At 47.9% G+C, this 26,084-nt stretch overlaps 2 protein-coding genes across 5 annotated transcripts in view; both read left to right on the plus strand.

The window, feature by feature from the left end:
* The first annotated feature begins 730 nt into the window (after positions 1-730).
* Positions 731-7,362, plus strand: mansc1 (MANSC domain containing 1). Of its 4 annotated transcripts, none has more exon segments than NM_001442285.1 (4): positions 731-997; positions 3,825-4,088; positions 4,341-4,478; positions 5,216-7,362. In NM_001442285.1, coding segments are annotated over 3 exon segments (1,356 nt in total). In that variant the 5' UTR covers positions 731-997; positions 3,825-3,868; the 3' UTR covers positions 6,214-7,362.
* Positions 7,363-8,631: 1,269 nt separating this feature from the next.
* Positions 8,632-26,084, plus strand: part of lrp6 (low density lipoprotein receptor-related protein 6) — a 30,828-nt gene continuing 13,375 nt past the window's right edge. The window contains exons 1-7 of the mRNA NM_001134684.2: positions 8,632-8,865; positions 10,373-10,772; positions 20,163-20,360; positions 21,052-21,248; positions 23,552-23,686; positions 25,090-25,486; positions 25,870-26,041. Of these exons, the coding sequence (NP_001128156.2) occupies positions 8,811-8,865; positions 10,373-10,772; positions 20,163-20,360; positions 21,052-21,248; positions 23,552-23,686; positions 25,090-25,486; positions 25,870-26,041 (1,554 nt within the window). The 5' untranslated portion in view covers positions 8,632-8,810. The remainder of the gene's footprint in view (positions 8,866-10,372; positions 10,773-20,162; positions 20,361-21,051; positions 21,249-23,551; positions 23,687-25,089; positions 25,487-25,869; positions 26,042-26,084) is intronic.

Consider the following 26,084-nt stretch of genomic DNA (forward strand, 5'->3'; position numbering starts at 1 on the left):
TCATTCAGGAGATTTGGGGATATTGATATGATAATAATCCTCAGATTTGAGCAGTAGAGCAGTGCTTCTGTCTTCAGTGTGTTTGTTATCATTAATGTCTTCATCTGACTGCAGAAACAGCCCGGCCTTCTCCAGCTCCAGTCACACATCAGGCCGCGGGTGCGCTTCATGTGTCGTCCACAGGGCGGCGGGCATGCGCGGACTGCAGCATTATGGGGGATTGAGTTCAGCACAGCACTCGCGGCCAATAAACTAAGCGATTATTGAAATAAATAAGCTGAGATGACGGCTTCAATTAAAGCATAAAGCATCAATAAACATCATATATAATCGCAGCAGCTCTGACTGTGGAGGTTTATCAGTTATCTCTAATAAAGTGCGTCCAGCTGTGAGTCGGAAGTGTTGTTAGCTAGAAGGGAGGTTAACGAGAATTATTTATATTATGTTTTAAATTATCCATTAGATGTATTTTAATAACGTTTATCCCACTCCTAAACCCAAGCCTCACAGTGCCGTAAAAGCAGTAGTTATACCCAGTGTGTTTCATATTATTTATTAAATCACCCATTACATTGTGTTATTGACCCATCCCCTCACCGTGACGGTGAAATATTGATTATTGATGGACAGCGTCCTGTTGAAGATCCACTGACGTGAGTACCGCAGCTGTATCCCTTCTAGACTTGAGATGATGATGATGATGATGAGCGCGTCTCCCTCTAGCGGCGCCACAGCACTATCGCGCGCGCGCATCCACAACGCGCGCGTCACATTACGAGTTTATAGGAGAGAGATTGAACTTCCAGACGTGATTATTACAGCAGCAGAGGAATAAACAGCTCAATACTGATCATTTACTGCTCTGGAGCATCTGCTGCATCACTGACCAGCGCGCGCGCCCGTGTGTGTGTGTGGAGACAGCATCATCATCATCATCATCATCATCCAGCGGAGGACAAAGACACAGAAATGGGTCACAGCAGCGGCTGATCACAGGGTAGGTGATGGAGCTCACTCCGCCGCGCAGAATACCACAGAATATCCCTCGAGCTGAGGAGACCCTGTCTGCCTGTCTGTCTGTCTGTCTGTCTGTCTGTCTGTCTGTCTGTCGGTGTGATTTCTCGCTCGAGTTTCTGCGTTCAGGGTTTTGTCGACACACACACACACACACACACGCGGATAATAGCGGGGCACTGTGTGTTGATGCTCCACAGTGAGCGGGCTCTGTTCCTGCACTCTTTAGGCAGGATGCAGCGGGGTTTTGGCGGGGCTGATGGGGGTTTGGAGGTTTTTCTGTTTCATAAGAATTGCATCACGACGCGATGGCCCACACACACACACACACACACACGCCGGACAGTGATGCTCAGTCTCCATGGCGACCGGCAGCATCAGCACCAGCAGCTAAACGGAACATTCTGGAAAGTTTCACAGCGTTTCCTGAATATGAGGAGAAGTCAGCGCATGGCATTACTAATATCAGATGTACATGCTCAGATGAGGGCAGTGTGTGTGTGTGTGTGTGTGTGTGTGTGTGTTCAGCTGTGAGCTCTGATCATGATGTTTGGGAATGAAGTAGACTGTCAGCAGTGGTGGAGAGAGGACTGAACAGTCAGACTCAGGGAAAAGCAGCATTACTCGCCTGCAGAGGGAGCGCAGTCGAGTAACAGTGTCTGCTGTGAATATTACTCAGAGTATGAGTGAACAGTAGAGCTGTCAGAAGTGCTCAAGAGTACTGAGTATTGCACTGTATAACGCTGCTGTGTTTACATCTGATGTGTGTGTGTGTGTGTGTGTGTGTGTGTGTGTGTGTGTGTAAACGTAACATTCTGTAGTGCGTGTAGTGATTGTCCAGCAGGCACACATCGGCATCAGACATTAATATGAGGTCAGATTTAGGTTGTGATGTCAGGTGACCAAATTCAATGTCTAGCCAGCGTCTGAAGACAAGGATATTTCGATGTCCAATACTGACGTTGATATTTGGCTGATTAGAAAGTGACCAAAATCCAGCAGAGCCAACATCTTAAACCAGCATCATATTCACGTCAAACACTGACATTATTCATCAGGTCTGGCGACCAAAATCCAACATCTGATAGACATCATGGTGGTAACGTCCACACAACGCTGAGCTGTGGAATCAGACGCTGATATTTGGTTAGGTTTTAGTTGGACATTGGCCTGATGTTCTGACGTCAAACCCATTTTCATTTCCAAACAAAATGCAGCGTCCCCACAACGTTGGTGTACAGCATCAATCTGACGGCATGTTGAGGTCTTGTGCTGCTGGGTGTTTAAGGCCATTTCAGTCAGTCACACAGAGGCGTTGTTAGGGTACAGGCATGTGCACACATAGGGCTCAACCTGTGCAGTGCACATGCCCTTTTTAGTCTCGGATAGAAAGTGCCCTTCCAAAATGATCTGAAGTGCCCCAGTGACACCCCCCACCCCCATGGTCAACAGTTCTCGCGCGGTATCGTCACTGCAATGCAATGCAATGTCAGACCCAATGCACTCGATGGAGCGAGTGACGTCACTCGGGGTGGGGTTAGGTGAGAGCATTAAAAAGCTTCCTTCCAAAATAAAGACAATAAAGAAAATAATTATACACAAAATATTCCCTATCCACATTTAATACTTTCCAACCAACCATTCGCCACTACTCACACCTCCAACAACTCCCACCCTGCACTGAGCGCGAGTCCCTCTATTTATAGGAGCAGACATACGTGTATATACGCTATATAGCCCGCTATGGCTTCAACCGTTTGCCGGCGAGTGTATAATGTGTTTCTACATAAATCATTCATCAGGCGAGTTTTGCTCTTCTGTCTGAATACACTCTTGATTTGTACAGTACACATCCGCCGTCTCCTCATCAGGGACATCCTCTACAGTCTCTGGGTCAGTGTGTGTGTACAGTCTGCTGCAGTTATCAAGTGTTCGTGTGTTGAGGTGTTCAGTATGATGAGATTCACCTGTTGTGTGTGATCTGATTGGACAGGAATCACAGCACTGATTTCTCTAATCCTCCAATACAGCAGACTGAGGGACAGCAGAGTAACAGCACCGATACTGCAGTACACACGTGCTCAAAAGCACACGATTATAAGACTACTCAGTGCCTGAGGAAAACTACTCCATTACAGTAGTCTGTGTATTTATAATGAGCTGCTGTACACCACTGATGAGGCCAGAGAGACGCAGAGTTCCTCTAACGGCCACATCAACACTGAGGAGAGACCTGCTCAACACTGACTGATCAACATCATCAGCTACAGCACTGCTCAACCCTCACTGATCAGACTGAAGTTCAGTTTCTCAGACAGATCAATATCAGTGTGCAAAGGTCTCGCTCTCTCTCACACACACACACACACAGGCCCTGTGGTGACGGCGCTCTGCTGACAGTGTGAATGCTGTAGTCTGCTGTAGATCCTCTGGGTTGGGATCAGAGGTGAAGCTTTATGTGCTCTCTGATAAATGCTGCTCCACACGGGATCAAAGTTCGGTCAGGGTGTGTGTGTGTGGGTGTGTGTGTGAACTGTGGACCCCATTGACAGAGGAATCAGATGGAGATCAGCCTTCACACACACAGCATCGGTCAGTCGTGTCTCTGTCCTGTATTGCTGATCTTCAGTGGCAGATTGACTGTGATCATCACCTGCTGCTGTATTCTGCTGATGAGGTGTTCAACACAGCCTGTCTCCACTAATGTCTGCTGTGCTGGGTGATGGTGTGTGTGTGTGTGTGTGTGTGTGTGTGTGTGTGTGGCGAGCTCTTTGGACTCTGCAGATAAACCCTCGTCTGTGTCTCCACAGGTCTGTGAGCTCCGTCTTCTGCTTCTGTGTCTCCGTGGGTCATCATGCTGCTCAGGACCGTCCTGCTGCTGCTGACCCTCGCCCTGCAGGCCCGCAGTGGGGCGTCAGACGGCGACAGAGAGACCTGTTACTCTCGCCAGCACCGGAACGTGATGGTGAACGTGCGCGTGGCTCTGGAGCAGCAGGGGGCGCTGATGGTGCCGCGCGCCACCAACTCAGAGAAGGACTGCATCTTGAGCTGCTGCGCGGAGGATGTTAGTGCAGGTGAGCTGAAGATGATGAACCACTGACCATCACTGACCATCACTGACCACTGCTGAACCACTGACCGTCACTGACCATCACTGACCACTGCTGAACCACTGACCATCACTGACCATCACTGACCACTGCTGAACCACTGACCATCACTGACCATCACTGACCATCACTGACCATCACTGACCACTGCTGAACCACTGACCATCACTGACCACTGCTAATGCTGCGGGTCTAACCGCTCTGCTTCTCCTGCAGGTCTGAAGTGTAACCTGGTGGTGTTCAGGCCGGTGGGGGCCGAGGGTTCGATCTGTCAGCTGTTCCACTGCCCCACTGAGAAAGACTGTCCACTGATGACGGCCGCTGCTGGAGTCAACACATACAACATCTTCAAGGGTGAGCAGAACAACAGACACGGGCTGCGTGTAGACCTGACACCAAACGCCTCATAATGACTGTACAAGTGTGTGTGTGTGTGTGTGTGTGTGTGTGTAAGTACAGTATGAATAGAGCTGTGGTCTTCAGTTGTGTGTGTGTGTGTGTGTGTGTGTGTGTGTGTGTGTGTGTGTGTGTAAGTACAGTATGAATAGAGCTGTGGTCTTCAGTTGTTTGTGTGTGTGTGTGTGTGTGTGTGTGTGTGTGTGTGTGTGTGTGTGTGTGTGTGTGTGTGTGTGTGTGTGTGTGTGTGTTTGTGTGTGTAAGTACAGTATGAATAGAGCTGTGGTCTTCAGTTGTCTGTGTGTGTGTGTGTGTGTGTGTGTGTGTGTTTGTGTGTTTGTGTGTGTGTGTGTGTGTGTGTGTGTAAGTACAGTATGAATAGAGCTGTGGTCTTCAGTTGTCTGTGTGTGTGTGTGTGTGTGTGTGTGTGTGTGTGTGTGTGTGTGTTTGTGTGTGTGTGTGTGTGTGTGTGTGTGTAAGTACAGTATGAATAGAGCTGTGGTCTTCAGTTGTCTGTGTGTGTGTGTGTGTGTGTGTGTGTGTGTGTGTGTGTGTGTGTGTGTGTAAGTACAGTATGAATAGAGCTGTGGTCTTCAGTTGTGTGTCTGTGTGTGTGTGTGTGTGTGTGTGTCTGTGTGTGTGTGTGTGTGTGTGTGTGTTATGCTCTGGACTGAGCTCAGTCTTCATCTCTTCAGGTGTAACTCATCCAACAACTAAAGTCAGCGCAAGAACAACAGCCAGACCTGCAGCCAGCGCACACACACAAACCAGCACAACCACAACACACAGAACCACCAGCACAACCACAACCGGCACACGAGCAGCGATGACCACCACTGCAGAACCAGCAGAACCAGCATCAGCATCATCATCATCATCCTCCAGCAGCTCTGAGTTCAGCACAGAACCACAGACTGAGGAGCCGCTGATGCTCATGACCAACACACCACCCGCAGCCTCCACCTCCACCGTCACTACACCCACCTCCACCTCCAGCAGCAGAGCGCCGAGACCACCGCCCAAACCCAGCAGAGCCAGAAAACCCAGCAAACCCTCCAGACCAGACACACATCCAGCCAGAACCAGCAGACCCACACCAGCAGCACCACCCACAACACACACTCCACCACCCACAACACACACTCCACCAACTACATCCACAACACACACACCAGCAACAACAACACACACTCCAACTACCACAACTACAACACACACTCCACCAACTACATCCACAACACACACTCCACCACACACTGCTCCACCCACAAAAAAAACTCCACCAACTACATCCACAACACACACATCAGCAACTACAACACACACTTCAACTACAACAACTACGACTACAACAACTACAACACACACTTCACCAAGCACAACACACACTCCACCGGCCACTACTCCCCCCGGCAGCAGCAGCCCTGACGCCCCGTCCCCCTCTTCAGTTCTGCGGGTGGATGTCGGGGGGGTGCGTGCAGGCTCTCTGCCGGCCGGGTCCGTGGCTCTGCGTCCCCCAGTGCAGCCGGCCGTGTCCCGGGTGATGTGGAAGAACAGTCTGGTGGCCGTGGTGGTGGTCACGCTCATCTTCCTGCTGCTCATCTTGGCTCTGGTGGGCCGTAAAGCCATGGAGTCCTTCGACAGACGCCACTACACCCGTCTGGAGCTCAACGACCTGCACTATGAAGTGTGAGGAGCTCACACACACTGCGGAGACGCTCGCTGCCTCACACACACTGCTCACCTGAAGCGGCTCAAGCAGAGAAATAAAGCAATACACTGAACTCAGGTCCTGACGCCGCCACAGCCGAGATCCTTCACCGGCCTCATATCTGCTTTCCTTTCTCAGTGTTTCACTACACGGGTCTCCACTGCACCACACACCAGCACTGAAGCTGGAATTAAAGGACGCCTACTATGCCCAAATCACACACACACACACACACACACACACACACACACACACACACACACACACATTAAAACAGCAGCAGTGTGTGCAGATATCCATTCATTACTTCTATTTTTATAATCTCACTGTGATTGACGTTCTCCCTCTGTACATGTTAGGGGAGGGGGAAGCCCCGCCCACTAGTGCCCATCTCATTAGCATGTCCAGCAGGCCTGAGTGAGAAGCAGCCGTCTGTCCATTAGCCATTAGAGTGTTTGAGCTGCTGAAGATGATGTCAGCATAGACTGACACACACACTCACACACTGAAGCACACACACTCACACTGAAGCACACACACTCACACACTGAAGCACACACACTCACACACTGAAGCACACACACTCACACACTGAAGCACACACACTCACACTGAAGCACACACACTCACACACTGAAGCACACACACTCACACACTGAAGCACACACACACACACACTGAAGCACACACACACACACACTGAAGCACACCTCAGATGTTGTGATGAGGCATAGCAGGTCTCCTTTAAGCGCTGGGTTAGAGTTGCACAGACGTCCCTGCGGTTGTGTTCCTCCAGGTGTGTTGTGTGTTGTGTGAGATGCGTGCGCAGCGCTGTGTGAATGTGGATGTTTGTGGTTGTTTTGCTCTGATGGGTGTGTTTGATTATGGGTCAGCGGTGGACAGCATGCGGCACATTCACTGATGATTATTGATCTGTTCTGATCATTCACTTGTGTTTCTACTCTAATTCTGCTTGGCTGGTCTCTAATCGGCTGTTATTATCTTCATTATTATTATTATATGTTGTTGTTGTTGTTATGTTTTTGGTGGGCTTTGGCTTTTACACACACCTCCAGATTAATGTGATTATTTCTCCTGCTGAACAATAAAGCAGTCTTTTCTCAAGATTTACAGGTTTGTGGTTTTATTTGAGCTGTGATTTGTTGGTATTCTTCAGTTTTTATTTTCTCTGCTTCAAAACAGGATGAATGCACGTATAGTGACGATAGAGGAAGAACGACATTATAATTACCATTAAATAATGTCATTTAATTATAACACAGACAGAGTGTTTGAGGGGTTAATGAAAGCACAACACTGCAGCTGATCTGACAGTGTGTCAGAGTTTCTCCAGGGTCATGTTGAGTATGTACAGAGCACAGTAGATCAAGCGTACAGATCTGTGAACAAGGTCATTTAATAATCAAGTCACACGTTTATAAAGTTACAATGATTTCTGTTTCAGATAAAGCAGTTACTTACAGCTTTATCCATCAAATAAAACATTTCTAAACATTTCTATGAAGCAGGACAGCTGTACTCTGAGCATGTTTCTTGATCATCAGATCAGCATATGAGCGTGAACGCTAAAGCATCGTCTGACTCTGAGCAAGAGTTTTCACATTTACATCATTTGAATAAAATAATAACTGTGTTATCATAATGTTTCACCACATTACCCTTTACGATCTTATTGATCAAATGATTTCATGTAGTCTCTAATTAGCATTTACTTGGTGCAATAATAATGTAATCATGATGAGATACACAAGCTAATGTTTGCAGAGAGTTGAGTGATGGTGTGTGTTTAGCAGTGTGCAAACAGAAGAGGGCCCTGTTCAGTAGAACACCTCTCATGATATGTAGATCTCACTTATAAATGCATCATCGTACATGTCTATATGGGGAACTGGACTGATATAACTCATATCCACAACAGATTTCCTGCACACTTTAATATGTGCAAAATAAATATGAAATCTAAAAATAACTGCACATTAGCTGATCTGCGGACTGATAAATATGCGCTTATAACAGTCGTGAGCAGCACGGACTGCTGATGGGGATAGCTGAGAGTCAGTGGTGATCAGCAGTGTACTGTAACTCCTGTCGCTTTGTGTTGTTTTGTGTTTCGGGCCGCAGCACAAACCGCTGCGTGAAAAACTAGTCCCACTGGAATGCGCCTGGATACACGCGTCCAGAACGCCCGCGACGCGCCACATCGCCTCTTTTCCTCTCATTAAACCGAGGCCAGCGCACAGGGATCGGATGTGGAGACCGAGGGAGACGCGAGGGCGATGAAAATCAACAATAGCGAGCTGAAGAGCCCCGGAGAAAGAGTCGAGCCGCGCGCGAGGGAGGGTGAGGGAAAGGGGGAAGGGTTTGGTTTTGGACGCGTCCGGGCATTTTTCCTGTGAGCGGAAGACGACGGACGGACGGCGAGATGTCGCGGTCACACTGAAACACCGAAACCATCAAATCGATGAAAAACTGCAGCGGAGAATCAACGCGAACAACCCGAATCACAGACGCGCGCGGCCGGAGCGATGCGAGCGGCGCGGCGCGGCTGAGCGTTGAAGATGGGTGCCGTGCTTCAGACTCTCTTACTGTGTACTTTGTGTTTGCAGATACGCGGTGAGTTTTCATCCGATCGCCTGGAATTGTGTGTGTCGATGTGCTGAATCTGAGCCCGTGTGTGTGTGTGTGTGTGTGTGTGTGTGTGTGTGTGTGTGTGTTTGTGAGTGTGTGGTGAATCAGTGCTGTTGTTCAGCGGCCGATGCTAAGCTTAGCTGCTGCTGCTGTATTGTTGTGGATCTGTAACGTGCTGTTTTGTTTCTTCACTGTGTGTGTTTGTGTGTGTGTGTGTGTGTTTGTGTGTGTGTTTGTGTGAGATTTCCTTCATCAAACTCGCTGCTTTTCTGCTGCTTTTGTTGTCTTGTAGCAACAAAAGCCTCGAGTGAGTGTGTTTGGGTTTGTGTGTGTGTGTGTGTGTGTGTGTGTGTGTGTGTGTGTGGCCTGTGAGCGAGTTTGCTGTGAAATCTGCTCCAGTTTGTGAAGTTGGTTTCTGGGAGCAGATAGTCTGTTGTGTTGTTCTGTTGTGTTGTGTTGTGTTGGTCTGATTGTGTGGTGTTTGTTGTGGAAATCCTCCTCCTCTTCAGTGTGATGAAGGTGTGAGGTGTTGAACAGCTGCTCAGGTGTGACTGTGATGAACACACACACAGCAGCACAAAGTGTGTAAAAGTGTGTGTGGATCAGCTAGAAGCCTGTCGGGCTCCTCAGCCAGATATTAAGTGTCCTCGGTGCTCAATATTTCTAGTATTTGCTCTGGGCCCGGCGGAGCGCAGCTCTGGCACGGCCTTCAGTCAGTGGCCCGGAGTTCTGCGAGTTTCTAAATATTTGTGAAAGGAAATTCCCCGTGTGAGGAGAGCAGGCGGTGGGCTGAGGTCGCGGAGAGCCGGTGTTCTGCGGTGGATGTGTCAGATTGAGGTTTGAGTCAGTGCCAGATCCTGCAGAGACGCGCACACACACACACACACACACACACACACACACACACACACACACACACTCACTGACTGGAGCCCGGCGCTCTGGGGAACCGCTCATCATTAGTTCTGGCTTCTCACAGCATAAACCTGTTTCTGCACACTTACTGTCACAAACACAACACTGACACAGACACTGACACAGGCCTGTAGAGCGAGCAGAGATGGAGGAGCACTGATGCTGGAGATATCCTGAAGATATCATTAATCAACAGCAGTGTGATGAGCGAGAGGATAATAGATTCCTTTAATCAATGTTTTCCTGTAGAATTGGGTTTATGTTTGGTTCTGAAAGGGATATTTCACATTAAACAACACTGACTGTTTATTTGAGTGTTTGTTTATCGTTGAACACTGGAGATGTTTTGAAGAGTGCGGTGTGAATGTTTTCTCCAGAATATCTTCAGTTTTGTGTTCAACACCTGAGAGAAACTGCTGAATCTGTGGCGCAGGTGAGGCAGAGCCGTGTGTTTACATGGTCTGAACTCTCCGTTTGAGTGTCTGATGTGTTTATTCCTCTGCTTGATGTCGTGTATATGGTGCTGATGTGTTCCACTGGAGTGACATTAGTCTGTTTTCCCCTCTGTGTCCTGCAGGGCTGCCGCTGCTCCTGTATGCTAACCGGAGGGACCTGCGTCTGGTGGACGCGGCTCACGGTCGGGCCAACGCCACGCTGGTGATGGGCGGTCTGGAGGACGCGGCGGCGGTGGATTATATCTATGCGCAGGGCCTGATCTACTGGAGCGACGTGAGCGAGGAGTCTATTAAACGGACGCTGTTTAACGGCTCGGCGCCCAGCGGCGTTCAGACCACCGTCATCTCCGGTCTGGCCTCTCCGGATGGCCTGGCCTGCGATTGGATGGGGAATAAACTTTACTGGACCGACTCCGAGACCAACCGCATCGAGGTGGCAGAGCTGGACGGGACGCACCGCAAGGTGTTATTCTGGCAGGACCTGGACCAGCCGAGGGCCATCGCTCTGGACCCGGGCCGCGGGTGAGTGAGCCTCATGTGTCCGCCAGCACACTCCTGGTGTCTGGAGCCGAGGCGTGCTGCAGCTTGTTTTCGGGATGTTTATGTTAGTTCCAGGTCTGCTGAGCAGAATGAAGAGGCGCTGCTGGAGCTCGCACTCCTCCGCTGAGCCACCTCCACGGTTCTCCAGCCACTATTAAACCTCTGCTGAAAGCTTGAGTGGTTCCTTTAATGGCATCAGTACTCTAATGTAATGAAGTATAGTCAGAATAGACCTCAGCATTCAGTTAGCGGATCCAGCGTCAGTCCAGAGTAATGCAGTGTGCAGGGAGGCAGCTTCTCTAGACTCAAACTAAAGTAAATGTCCATATAATGGCCCGGTTCCACTGAGAGGGCCAGTACGGGTCACCTTCAGCAGGCTGGCGATTCTGCTGACAAAAGGGCACGCTTATGATGATGGGCATGGTGTACCACAGAGTTTCAGATGACGTCATTGTTACTCAAGCAAATGAATAGAGCAGGGGTGTCCAAACTCGGTGGGTCGGTGTCCTGCAGATTTTAGCTCCAACTTGCCTCAACACACCTGCAAGGATGTTTCTAGAAAGCCCAGTAAGAGCTTGATTAGCTAGCCCAGGTGTGTCTGATTGGGGTTAGAACTAAACTTTGCTGGACACCGGCCCTCCAGAACTGAGCTTGGACATGCCTGCTGTAGAGTAAAGCTGTACGGGTCGCTCACGCATCATATGAGCAGCACTTCACACACACACACACACACACACACACACGCTTCACACACATCAGCACTGTAGACATGTTCATCACTGACCTTACATCAACATGATCATACCTGCAGATCAATGATAATAGCCTACTGTAACGTCTGCCGTTACATCAAATACATGAATAAAGGATCATATATGAACACACACACACACACACACACACACACACACACTCTTACAGTCCCCGATATGACACCAGTTACAGATAAACTACACACAGCAGACATTTAGTCCTTATTTGTGTTCAAAAACAGCTGGAGACACAGGCCAGAGTCAGAGCAGAGCATCATCTCTGTGTGTGTGTGTGTGTGTGTGTGTGTGTGTGTGTGTGTGTGAGAGATTCTGATAGAGTCTCTCCGTCATTCCGCTCAGCAGCTGATGATCAGCGCTCCTCATGGCGTGTGTTCATGGTTTAGTTTACCGACTCATCATTTTCTGCTGTTGTTTTCCGGCTTCTCCTTTGTTTTTTGGCGCTTCACTATCGCGTTTGTCTCTTTCTGTAAGGATCGGATATCAGAGCGCTTCAGCGTTCACGAGCACGTGATTAATATGAGCTCAAGAAGTTCGTTATTTCTAATATAGACGCCTGACGAGCTCTCTGGGGAATGTGAAACCGCTCGCACTTTTAGACGGGCTCGTAAAACAATAACAGGACACAGCAGATTGAGTTGTTGTGGCTGTTCATCAGGATGAGGACATGGTGTGTTTGAGCTCGGCTTGTTATTATATGTATATATTATTACGGTGTAATGTCTCGGCTGTGTGTTTGAAACATGGCGGCTCCTTTGTTTTTATTCTCCTGCTTCTGCGAGAGACGTATCTCGGTAAACCAATAGCGTTCAGCGGCACGTCTAGCTCCGCCTTTTGGGACCCTTTTTTCGTGCTAGGTACCCTTTGCAAAGGGTGACCAAAAAGTGGTACGGTCCGGTTTGCTTTCAGGTATCTTTGACAGTGGAAACGGCCGTGAAAGTGTTCTGATCTGTGTACGGCTCAGTGCCACTGCAGAAATGCTTCTCTTACTTAGATTTTTTGTCTTGTTTCTAGTCCAAATATCCAAAAACTCTTAAATCAAGCAGATTTTTCTAGACAAGCAAAACATACTGTCTTGTTTTAAGATATAATATGACAAAATTAAGTGAGTTCTTCTTAAAACAAGTTAAATAATCTGCCAATGGGGGAAGCAGAATAATCTTATGTCAAAAGGAAAAACAACATGATTTTGCTTCCCCCATTGGCAGATTATTTTGCTTGTTTTAAGGAAAAACTCATTTAATATTGGCATATTATTTATGAAAACAAGACAATATGTTTCGCTTGCCCAGAAAATGCTTCTTAATATAAGAGTTTTTAGATATTTAGACTAGAAACAAGACAAAAGTCTGAGTAAGAAAAGCATTTGGTAACGGTTCATTAAGACAGTGCTGTGCCTCTTGACTGGTGGGAAACACCCTCTATATAGTGTCTTACTCGGGCAGTGGAGATCAGTGGTTTAACAGAACTCAGATCAGTGTTGTCAGAACTGGGGGCGGAGTCAGCATTCCTTCTTCTGCTATTGAGCAGGTATTGATTGACTGACCGGAGCTAGTCCATCTGCAGATATTAATGTTTACATTCTACAATCTACTGAATAATCCTTACAGTGGTCAATGAGTGAAGCACAATCTGACGGATATACATTTATTCCAGCAGACCAACACCAAACAAGCTAAATGTGTAATCAGCACTACCTGAAGCGGCTTAACACATGCTGTTTTCTGCCTGGCAGATCATTTCTGTCCTTTACATCATGTTGTAGTGACGGTGTAATGTAATGTCTGTAACATCTCTAAACTGAGGGAATCTCCTGCTCCACCTTCAACAGACATCAGTCAAATAAGTGAAATAAACCACACTATAAATAAATACAGAGCTCACGTAGAGGACTAGAACACGTCTATGTTACTAAATACAGCAATAAACCAAGAGACTGAGGGAAATGCAGGATATAATGCAACACTACAGCGCTTTACAGAGCGGGTGTCCACCGGCCACATCCAGCATTGGCAGAATATAAAGCTTCAGATCAGGAACGGCGCAGAGATGAAAACATTAAGCAGAAACTCTTCAGTATTAAAGCAAGCAAAAATAAATGATAGTTGAAGAAAGGTGAAGCTAAAAAGCCCCAATCGTGCTCCCTGTACAGTCATCCTAATGAGTTTCTCCCTCAGCACACATGATGGGGATGTTTCTTCCCTAAACGGGCTCATTCCGAATGAAAAGTCCCTCCGTATGCCCTATTCACGTCTATCTGTACAGCACTTCTCACGGTAATGACTGCTCCAGCTTCACTAAAGGTGCACGTCAGAATCCTGCAGTTAGTGAGGGTCTGTTTGAGCTCGGGTCAGTCTGATCTGACAGTGGGAAAGGAGTGTGTGTGCTGCAGGTCTGGAGTAGGTGAAGGGTTCATTGAGCTCTACAAGTGTGACCTCCAGCTCTGAAATCCCAGAATGCTCCAGTGTTGGAGATCTCGTTAGCCTCCACCAACACATCTGCAATGCTGATAATGCTGATATATATAATAATGAAGACGTGCATTGCTATTGATGATGTGTGCAATAGTTAATCGCAGCATCTGCCATGTGGAGTCTGGATTATATTAGGATATTAACCAGCGGACACACTTCAGGACACATGCAGTTTCACCCTATGCAGTGAAGATGTAGAATATCTGGGCTGTAGAACTGATCAAGAGTAGCTTTAGCCCAGATTAACTGCATTTATTTCTACAGTGAGGACAATAGACAGCTTTAGGACAGCTTAGACGGAAGCATTGCTCCGCTTCACATGTTGACGCCTGTATAAAGTGTTGATTTATACCGGATTTATTTCACTTTAATTCCTCGATACTGTTCAGAAAACCATAAAGCGCTGTTTATTAATTAATCTCTTCAACTGTTTATTATATGTCATGCAGATTCCCTCCACTACACTGGTAAACATGTCTGTGAATGAGCAGTTTCTCTATTAGTGTGTGTGTGTGTGTGTTTGTGTGGGTTAGCGGTGGTGAACTGCATTATGGGATGTTGATCTCTGCTCTGTCCTCTTCTGATGATGAAGAACTCTACAGTTTAACAAAGGGACTTTTACTGACAGTTCAGTGTTTTAAATAATATCAGTGATAATATGTAGAGGAGTGAGTGTGTGAAGCAGCAGGAATGTGCTGCAGTTTATTACAAGGGTCTGTAGCGTAATACACACACACACACACACACACTATACAGCACTGCACACTGTTACACACGTGCAGAAACACACTGTTCACACCTATATAAGGAAGACCAGGATCCCATAATGCACTTCCACAGCAGAAATGGAATAAAAACAGAACCTGAATGGCAGAATAGAGGACGCTGCTCATGTCTGGATGTCTGGCAGTGTACAGGACATCACCATCACTGTACAATGATCATTTACAGATCCAGTTAGCTGGATTCTGATTTGTGTGTCTGCTAAAGCCTGGTTATCGACTCCTAATTCCTCTGACATGCACATTAAGGTCTTTTATTTTTCTAAAGCTGCTGTATGTCAGTTTCTGACTCTTTTAAAGCACAAAAACACAACAACATGTTTGTAGATATTTCAGAAACGTGTGCAGTAAACAGTCAGATATTGTACTGAACGTGTGTGTTACAGAGCGTCTGTCTGTGTTTTGGTCTCTTTAACCCGCCCACTGCCAGTGTAGCCAATTATATTTCAGCACTGCGGGTTGCCTTGGTTTAATTATTCAGTCAGTCAGGAAGACTGTAAGCATGCGTCCGTGACTGAAATGCGCCCTCTGGTGGACAGCAGCAGACTCTGAAATGAGCTGCAGATTCAGAGTTCCACATGAGGCTATTAATGAGCAAATAATATCAATATTAGGAGTGTGAACATGAGGTGAGCAGGTTATATTGTACCTCGTGTCCTAACATCACACTACATGAGGAGATACACAGTGATGAGCAGTTTACAGCAGACGAAACAGGACAGAAGTGTAAACACTGGCATTCAGAATAGGTCCCTCACTGACTCCAGCACAGCGCTGAGCTCTATACTCTCATGAACACACATTACAGCTGGTGAACAGGGTTCATGTAGATGCTGGATCACTGGTGTGTGTGTGTGTGGGTCTGCAGTGCAGTTTCAGACGCTGTACTGTGTGTTCTCCAGATCTGAGCTGAACTCTGCTGCTGCTGCTGTCAGTAGTGTGCTGATACATGTCAAACTCGCATTATCAGCGGTCAACACTGAATGCAGCAGGGGAATAGAAGCCGTCTTTAATATATATTAATTAATTAATTAAACATTTCTGTAATATAGAAAATGTTCCTTCTATTGGATGCTGTTGCTTTTATTTAGAGCTCGACTTAAATCCGCCTTTGTTGGTGTCGTCAATCTGGCAACATCATAATAATTATAATAATTCAGTTTATTTGTAAATGGCGCCTTTCCAGACACCCAAGGTCGCCTTACAATAAGCATCGACAGCCATGCTAGAACAAATGAAAACAAATAATAAAACAAGCATTGAGCAAACAAGTATAAACACACATCACAGATAAAAAAACACCATGATAAAATACTGTTAAAGGAAAGCCTGCTCAAAAAGAGATTTAATTAATCCATTAAGCACACTCCATTGTGCTTAATGGAGTGCGGAGGTGGTGTGTTGAAACAGGAGTGCAATACCTAGTTCACCCACTGGGTGTTTAACGTCCACACTGCAGCTTTAAGATCAGTTTACTCACTTCAGAAAGTCAGAGTTATTTCATTTAATAAAATAAGTGTTTAATCTGGTGTCTATTTAGCTAGCGCCCTCTTGTGGACACTACAGCACTGCGCATTGCATCATTCAGTCTCGCCTGTACATTTAGGATCTAGCTTGTGTCCCCTTTGGGACTGCAGTGCATCCTGGGAAACATGAACACACCTGAAGTGCTGACATCACACACACTCAGCTAACCTGCCAGTCAGTCCAGCAAACCTGTTTGAGTTTCCGTCTGCCGCTGAACACTGGAGATATCTGAGGAATGCTGGAGGGAGCAGTCAGTCCTGCAACATTCTGCTAAATATCTCCAGTGTTCAGCAGAATGAAGAGACTCCTGAGGGTCTGCAGTTAATCTGAGCCTCCTACTGCAGCTGCTGGAGATATTCACACTGCTTACCATCATCATCATCATCATCATCATCATCATCATCATCTGCACAGCACAGCGCACGAGCTCTGATAATCACTGATGTAATGCAGTAGTGTAGCTTTACAGTCATTTAGTGTTCAGCTGAGGGGAAATACTGCCCACATGTGCTGATTATCAGTGTTTAGCTCATGAGGAATGCTGTGTGTATATAAATATCACAGTATGGAGATCAGGGCTGTAATAAATGCTCTCTCTAAATGTCTAAAAAACAAAACAGCTTTTCCCCTTCAAACACAATATATTTATTTTGGGAAACGTTTAATATATGTTGGAGCATTAAACACGTCAGGCTGAACAGAGTTTCTGCAGCGTCTTGCATCTCAAAATCCAAGTTTTAGGCCTTACTGAAATATGGTGATGTAGCTCTTAAATCTTTTTAAACACGTCTACATTTTCCTCTGTTCATGTACAGCTACCCAATCTGGCCAAACCCCATACAATCCCCAACAATATTAAACTATTCATGTGAAGATGTGTCCTCGAGCCGGGATTCGAACACAGGACACTCTGATGTGCCACTGCACCTTATGTCAACTTGCTAACCACTAGGCTATTGTGCCGACAGTTTATCAGAGCTTGTAAAGGTTTTGTTAATTGATTTATTTATTGTTTAAAGAAATTTTATGTTGTAAGAAAGTGTAAAGACACAAGTAGAGCGTGCTGGTTTTATACAGTATTTAACATATTTTGCTAAGAAATATCAAATTAAATTTTTGCATTAATTAAATATATGATTAATGCTGTTTAATATATAAATATATAGCTAAATGTGTTCACTTCTAATGTTGTTTTATTGATAGGGCAAATAGAAGCCAGCCCGCGCTACACCTTCAACACTGTTATCACCCCATGCCTACACACACACACACCTGGCTCAGAGCAGTGAGGCTGACCTCTGACCTTTGGCGTAGCTGGTGAGGGTCTCACACACACACACACACACACACACACATACTCGTGTTTCAGTGTCTCGGTTATATTTAGGAGCTGAAGCTGTTGCTCCACACACACACACACACACACACACACACACACTAACCTCAGCAGCACAGTGGTCACATGACTCCCCTGACCACAGCTGATTGGCTGTTTGCAGACTCGCCATATAGAGCATTTTGAGGGATGTAAACAAACCAACAGTCCCGACACATGTGCTGCAGTCTTCAGTGTGTATGTGTGTGTGTGTGTTGACATGCAGTGTGTGTTATTCACACATCTCCTGCACTGTGCCACTGTTATTATATACATTATTAATATACGATCATATAATCACATAAATTGTGCAAAACAATAAAGTTAAACTGAAGATATGAGTAATAATAAGTATAACTGTGTGTGTGTGTGTGTGTGTGTGTGTGTGTGTGTGTGTGTGTGTGTGTGTCAGCTGTGCTGTGAGCTGCTGATGAGACGGTTGAGAAATCACCATGACCTCTCAGACAAACACACCTGCACCAACCATACAGACACGTCCAGACACAGCCTGCGTGAGAGAGTGTGTGTGTGTGAGTGTGTGTGTGGCGTCGTCATGTAAACGGGCCTCCTGAATGTGTCACGCCGGTGTGAATCGGGAATGTGAGGCTTGTCGTTTGCACAGCTGCAGCTCCACAGCGTGAGGACGAGAAGGACGATGATGCGTTTCCTGCGTGTGTGCCTGTGTGTGTGTGTGCGTGTGTGTGAGATGCCAAATACCTCAGATGCTTCTCAAACAGAATCATTCATCAGGACAGAAACTACAACCAGGAAGATCTGAACAATTTACTGTTAATGAGGGCAATTCCTGGAGCTCCTGTCCGTCATCAGAGATCCACAACACACACACACACACACACACACACACACACACACACACACACACACACACTAGGCATGGGGAGATAACAGTGTTCAAGGTGTATCACGGTTTGGAAAACTTGAGGTTTTAAAGCCGTCAACATTCTGTAATTCCGCTCCTACGGTGTGATCTCCAAAGCTGCTGTTTGAACAGTGAGTAAATGAGTGTGTGAGGAAGTCCTGCAGACAGCAGAAGATCATCCCTGATTTCATTGTTCAGTCTGACGTGTTCACTGCTCCACAATACTTCAATGTTGCTCGAAATATAATATATTGTGTTCAAAGCGGAGAACAGGTTACGCTGTTTACCCAGACATTTAGAGAGAATCAATATCACAGCAGTAATCATCACACTGTCATATTAACATGCTGAATCTCATAACAGCGCCTGCATGAGTGTAAGCATCAGTATTGCAGAGTGTGTGTGTGTGTGTGTGCGCGCGCGTGTGTGTTTGCACAGGGCATTATTACTTTAACTGCGGCAGCAGCAGAGTGCTGATGGCCTAGTGGAGCAGTGCGCCGGTACAGCAGCACAGTGCTCACAGAGACCCGGGTTCGATTCCCACTACAGCCCAGAAATAATTATTATTAAAGACATGAGTAGATTTGCCTGCGCACACGCTGAACACCAGTGTTTCCTCTAGGATGTGTTCCAGCTGTGGCGGCAGATTCTGTTGGGTCTTTTCCACTGATCTACCTGCTACTCGAGATCATCATCATGTCATCAATCTCCGCTTGCGTGCTGATTTCCTCTGTTCGTGCACAAAACGTCCTGCACTGCCTCAATTACACGCTGTGTTTTTGTGCGCTGCTGTAGTGCAGTTCAGTGTGTGTGTGTGTGTGTGTCTCCAGCATTTATCAGATCTGCACTGTATAATCATGGACGCTGTGTTCATCAATACTGAAAGCCTCGTCATGCTCCGGCTCACACACCTGCAGTCAGTCAGTGCATCACCTCAAAGGGTTAAACAGATGAGCACAGCACTACTAATGTTGCTGAACTGTTATCATTCACTTGCCTTTAATGCATTTGATGTGATTATTAGCCGCTATCAATAAAAACAGCAGCTGAAGGTTGATTGATTAGCTGTAATGTCGCCGTGGCGGGGTGAATTCTGCTGTAGCGGCCGTCATGGAGGAATATAGAGCGTTCCTGTACACGAGACTACAGTACTCTGCAGCTGTACACGGTCAGACTCCTCCACTCGTGTATCAGCTCCATTAATCTGCATATTCTGTTTCCTACTGAACCATCGCCGCCACTCTGGATCAGTCACACTGTCAGGTCATTAAGATATGGTGAATACCGCAGTCTACATCACTGAAAATAAACACTTACAGTGTGTGTGATTATCCAACATCATGCAGCCCTAGACTGACTGCTCTGAGCCGTGTGTGTGTGTGTGCGCATGTGTAAAGCATTATCATGTTGAAGATGTATTTAGGCGACTGCAGAAAAGCTGTGTGTTGTGGTTCTTTGTGCTCAATACACCATCCTGTGTGTATTGACCCGGTGGTCCTGTGTATTGTGAATGCTGTGCTGCTGTCAGTGATAAGTGTGTGTGTGTTTCTGCTCTGCGGCTCAGGTTCATGTACTGGACGGACTGGGGCGAGATCCCGAAGATCGAGCGTGCTGGGATGGACGGGTCGCTGCGCTCTGTCATCGTGGAAACGGAGATCTACTGGCCCAACGGCCTGACCCTCGACTACCAGCAGCAGCAGCTCTACTGGGCCGACGCCAAGTTCAACTGCATACACCGCTCCAACCTGGACGGCTCCAGCAGGTCAGAACACCTCCGTCACCAGCGCACGTGTGTGTGTGTGTGTGTGTGTGTGTGTCCCTCTGCTGACCTATGTGTGTGTGTGTGTGTGTGTGTGTGTGTGTGTGTGTGTGTGTGTCTCTGCTGACCTATGTGTGTGTGTGTACCCCTCTGCTGACCTATGTGTGTGTGTGTGTGTGTGTGTGTCTCTGCTGACCTATGTGTGTGTGTGTGTGTGTGTGTGTGTGTGTCCCTCTGCTGACCTGTGTGTGTGTGTGTGTGTGTGTGTGTGTGTGTCTCTGCTGACCTATGTGTGTGTGTGTGTGTGTGTGTGTGTCCCTCTGCTGACCTGTGTGTGTGTGTGTGTGTGTGTGTGTCCCTCTGCTGACCTATGTGTGTGTGTGTGTGTGTGTGTGTGTGTGTGTGTGTGTGTGTCCCTCTGCTGACCTATGTGTGTGTGTGTGTGTGTGTGTGTGTGTCCCTCTGCTGACCTATGTGTGTGTGTGTGTGTGTGTGTGTGTGTGTGTGTGTCCCTCTGCTGACCTATGTGTGTGTGTGTGTGTGTGTGTGTGTGTGTGTCTCTGCTGACCTATGTGTGTGTGTGTGTGTGTGTGTGTGTCCCTCTGCTGACCTATGTGTGTGTGTGTGTCTCTGTCTCTGCTGACCTGTGTGTGTGTGTGTGTGTGTGTGTGTGTGTGTGTGTGTGTGTGTTCAGGGAGGTGGTGGTGAAGGGCTCTCTGCCGCACCCGTTTGCGCTGACGCTGTACGAGGACACACTCTTCTGGACGGACTGGAACACACACTCCATTCACTCGTGCCACAAACACACGGGCGAGAACAGCCGCGAGGTACACTCCAACATCTTCTCCCCGATGGACATCCACGTCTACAGCCAGCAGCGCCAGCCCATGGGTAAGAGGCTCCGCATCCCATAATGATAGTCAGTGACGCGGCCCAAACCTGGACTCAGTGGTTCGGAGGGGAGAGGGCAGTACAGCTGTGTCTCAGAGCAGAGGCTGCATGTGAAGCTGCAGCTTGGCTGTAGGGGTTAAGCAGGCAATAAGGGGAAGAGTCCGGCTGTGGTTCTGGAGTGAGATCTGATGTTCAGTAGTCATGTCAGAGCAGACTATCATCTCACACTCACGGCAGGAGTCAGATGAGGAGTCTGAAGCCTGCTCTGTACTCGACGCGTCCGCTAGTTGGCTCGAGTGTGTGTCGTCATCGCTGTGTTTGCGGAGGTTTGCTTTGTGTGTGTGTGTGTGTGTGTGTGTGTGACATGATCTGGGCTGGCGGAGCGCATGGTTTCTCTGAGCGGAGTGAGCAGTGCACACGGCGCTGAAATCTTGGTTTTACAGAGTTAGCCTACAATGAACGAATATTACGACTACAAACAATACTTCCGCCCCTGTGACATCACGAATGTTCGTTATTGCGCACACACACTGAGCAGGTAAGGGGCGTGGCCAGAGGCGCTGTATCGGTATAGCAGATGAAGCTAAAAATGCGTCTAAACACAGCTGCTTGCACAGAGCATCGCCTGTTTCTGTATTTGGGCTTATAAAGGACACGACACAGAGACAGAAGTGCTCACAGCTCAATATTAATCATCTTCCAGAGAATTATAAAACACACAGCAAGCGTGATCTGACCAAACAGCCCCACAATCTCTCCCAGTTCAGTGCTGAATTCGGCTGAAATCTCCTCAGCAGAAGCTGTCAGGTACATCAGTGAGTGTCTTTATCAGTTAGTATTGATCATGACATGTTCAGTGTCTAGCGGGAACAGTGTGCTGTAGCAACGATGGAAACAATGCGAAATGCTGCTTTGCGGGCAAACGATTTAACTACAAACTCACATTAATCAGCCAAACTGCTGTAAACACACACACACACACACACACACACACACACACACTCACACACACACAGATGCACACGCAAACGCTGTTAAAGGAGCCGCACCCCATTTTCATTTGTTACAGACACATGTCAGATGTTATTATAGAGAGCAGGCAGGAGGTTGACTGAGGTTTACACAGCAGAAAAGCGTGTGCTTGTCCGGGCGTGACGTGGAGCCGATTCGCCAATCGCAGCACATTATAACGATGACCAATCACAGTCACTGTGTATAATCAAAGTGAGATGTATGAAAAAATAACAGCATTTCCTTCAAGTGAACCATGAGCACACATTGCTTTGCATCTTATAAACACAACCAAGCCTTAAAATGACATTGTGGACCAGCCCTTTAGGATGTTTGGGTAAAACCTGAGGGATGCGTTCAAGCCAAGAGAGGCAGAAGAAGAGAGCCAGTACACAATCTGTGTTCCAGCAGTCACAGCTTTAACACTGACGCACATATTACAGTCTAATGTAAACTATTTAATACTAAAATACTCATTACTGGTATCTGGAGGGAATATTTGATCCTCAGTGTACTGATGCCGGCCTCTCGGCCAGGGCCAGAGCGAGCTGAACTGCTGCTCTAGGCAGAGGACGATCACGCCGCCCTCAACCCCAATGTGAAAACGCAAGTGACCGGTTATGAAAATGAAGTGAGGTGTCGCAGACATCTATTCTGCCGCCCTATGCGCGGATATAACTGAGGACGCGGGTGGTAAGGGAGGTGTCGCGGTCGCTGCCCTCTCTATACTGCGGCGCTAGGTGGCTGCCTCAGTCGCCTCTATGGACGCTCCGGCTCTGCTCTCGGCTTTAGTGGTGATGATGGTCAGTCATGTGTGAGCAGTGCAGCGGGCTACATCAGCAGTAATCATCTGTATGTTTAGTAAGAGTGCCGTCTGTTGCTTTTCTTCTTGTCATGATATCTGTCGAGCTGTCCGTGTTCTGCCATCAGTGATACTCCACTTTAACAGGTAGAGCGGTCTGAGATATGGACAGCAGCAGCAGATGCGGCACACTTTCATTAACGCTGGTGAATGGGTTTACAAGTCCTTAATCATTCAAATAATCACAATAATTAGTTTCTAATACTGAATGATGTTAATGATGTGGTGTGGTTCCGGAAACGTCCTACTTCTCTGTTTTTGATTTTGAAGAGCATCACAGCGGCGAACACAGAGAGTAAACACCTCGTCTGCTGACCCTAACCCTAAACTATACAGCCGCCACACAGACCGCTTCATCAACGTGTCTTCTCATGTGTGTGTGTGTGTGTGTGTGTGTGTGTGTGTGTGTGTGTGTGTGTGTGTGTGTCAGACGTGGCGAGCCCCTGCTCTGTGAGGAATGGAGGATGTTCTCATCTGTGTTTGCTGTCTCCGGCCAAACCCTACTATCAGTGCGCCTGTCCAACCGGCGTACAGCTGCTGGAGGACCACAAGAGCTGCAGAGACGGTGAGATACACACACACGCACACACACACGCACGCACGCACGCATGCACGCACACACACACGCTGCTCTTCTGTCAGGGGCTGATGACTGTTTTATACCCTAAACACACCTGCACAATGCTTCCTGTACTGATGTTTGTGTCGTGCGGTGTGTGTGTGTGTGTGTGTGTGTGTGTGTGTGAGACAGCAGTACACAGCAAAGGATTATGGGTAACTCTATGAACACCACAACAACTGATCAGACACGGGACACACTGCAGTCTACACACTGCTGGACTCATGATGGACGACTGCATCAGTTCAGATCTATCCTACTGATTGAGAGAGTGTGTGTGCGTGTGTGTGTGTGTGTGTGTGTGTGTGTGTGTGTGTTTTCGATCATCCGTCATCTTGCATTATTCTCTCTCTGGTTGCCGTGGAGGGTTACCATCCGGTGGTTGCCATGGTAGCGTGTGATCCTCCAATGTGAGCGCGTGTGTGTGTATGTCTGTGCGTGCGCGTGTGTGTGTGTGTGTGCGGTGAGTGATTGCGGCTGCTGGGAACGCTCTGCACTAGTTGAATGGCTCGGGCTGAAAGAGACTCATTTGTAAGGGTCTTTGTGTGCGTCCCTCCCCCTCTGAATGAACACCGCAGCACGGCCTGATGGGAGATCTGTGTGTTCCGCGGCCTCCATTCATTCATTCCCTGTGTGTGTGTGTGTGTGTGTGTGTGTGTGTGTGTGTGTGTGTGTGTGTGTGTGTGAGAGAGTATTGATCTCCACACTGTGCTGGTTTGAGCATTATACAGTTTCTATATCCTCTCTAGTAAAGCAGCACATCTACAGGCCGCTGAACATGGCAGACGACACTCTCTGAGCTGCATGGCGCTGCTGGACTCTACAGGCTGCAGTGTTTGAGTGTTGGTCATGGCACTGAAGTGTGGACTGAGTAAAGTCATCATCCTGCAGGTTTGAGCAGACTCCACTAAACCGTCTGAGGCCAGCTTTACTGTATAATCCCTCACTAACTCCCTCACACAAGATCAGATTTGGATCAGAACCAGCAGGCCAGTACCCGATCCAGCAACAATATGCAGCATCAAACCCATATCTGATCCTGCTATCAGGGTCAGTGCAGCCCTAGTGTGTGTGTGTGTGTGTGTGTGTGTGTGTGTTGTGCACTGAAGAATGGTGAACTGATCCCCTTCACAGCCAATCACTGTCATTTCCACAACACAACAGCCAATCAGCGGTGTTGACCGCACTAAACGCTGCTCGTGTGTGTGTGTGTGTGTGTGTGTGTGTGTGTGTGTGTGTGTGTGTGTGTGTGGACGGGATGTTTTTAAATGTTCAGTACCGCTGCATACAGCACAGTGAGGGTCCGTGAGGTGGTGTTGATCAGTCCTGTATTCTGGTTCCTCCTGCAGGCCCGTCTCAGCTCCTCCTGCTAGCGCGCCGCACAGACCTGCGCCGGATCTCTCTGGACACGCCGGACTTCACTGATATCGTGCTGCAGGCCGAGGACATCCGGCACGCCATCGCCATCGACTACGACCCGGTGGAGGGACACATCTACTGGACGGACGACGAGGTGCGCGCCATCCGCAGGTCCCTCCTGGACGGCAGCGACGCTCAGCTGGTGGTGACCTCGCAGGTGAACCACCCGGACGGCATCGCCGTGGACTGGATCGCACGAAACCTCTACTGGACCGACACCGGCACGGACCGCATCGAGGTGACCCGACTGAACGGCACCATGAGGAAGATCCTGATCTCAGAGGATCTGGACGAGCCCAGAGCCATCGTGCTGGACCCCGTCGCCGGGTGAGACGCGCTTATTTCAGAAAGCCTGCAGTACAGGGCCCGTCCTCTAGGGGCAGAGTTCAGCAGCACACTCCTGTTCTAGCATCAGCATTGCATTATTAAAGTGTGTTCAGTATTATGAGACACCAGTGTTCTGCTCAGAGCCAGGACAATCAGCCGAGTCACGACAGCACAGCGCAGTACTCTGTACACAAGCGGATCAGCATGTGTTTTACACTAAACGCTGCTGTTATTCCAGCCGAACTGTAAGATCAGTGCGAATATCAGAGCTGGTGTGAGCTGAGAGAGCCCAGAGGAACACCACACTGCAGGAGGACAGGAGGAGTGCAGTGTCTTCAGCAGCTGATGGTGTGTGTGTGTGTGTGTGTGTGTGTGTGTCGCAGATACATGTACTGGACAGACTGGGGCGAGGTGCCGAAGATCGAGCGGGCGGCTCTGGACGGGTCGCAGCGGATGGTGATGGTCAACACTTCTCTGGGCTGGCCCAACGGCCTGGCGCTCGACTACAGCGAGAGGAAGATCTACTGGGGGGACGCCAAGACCGACGTCATCGAGGTCAGATCTCACACACACACACACACACACACACACACACACA

Source organism: Danio rerio, chromosome 4 (genome assembly GCF_052040795.2).
Source record: "Danio rerio strain M-AB ecotype USA chromosome 4, GRCz13ab, whole genome shotgun sequence".
In the NCBI taxonomy this organism is placed as follows: domain Eukaryota; kingdom Metazoa; phylum Chordata; class Actinopteri; order Cypriniformes; family Danionidae; genus Danio; species Danio rerio.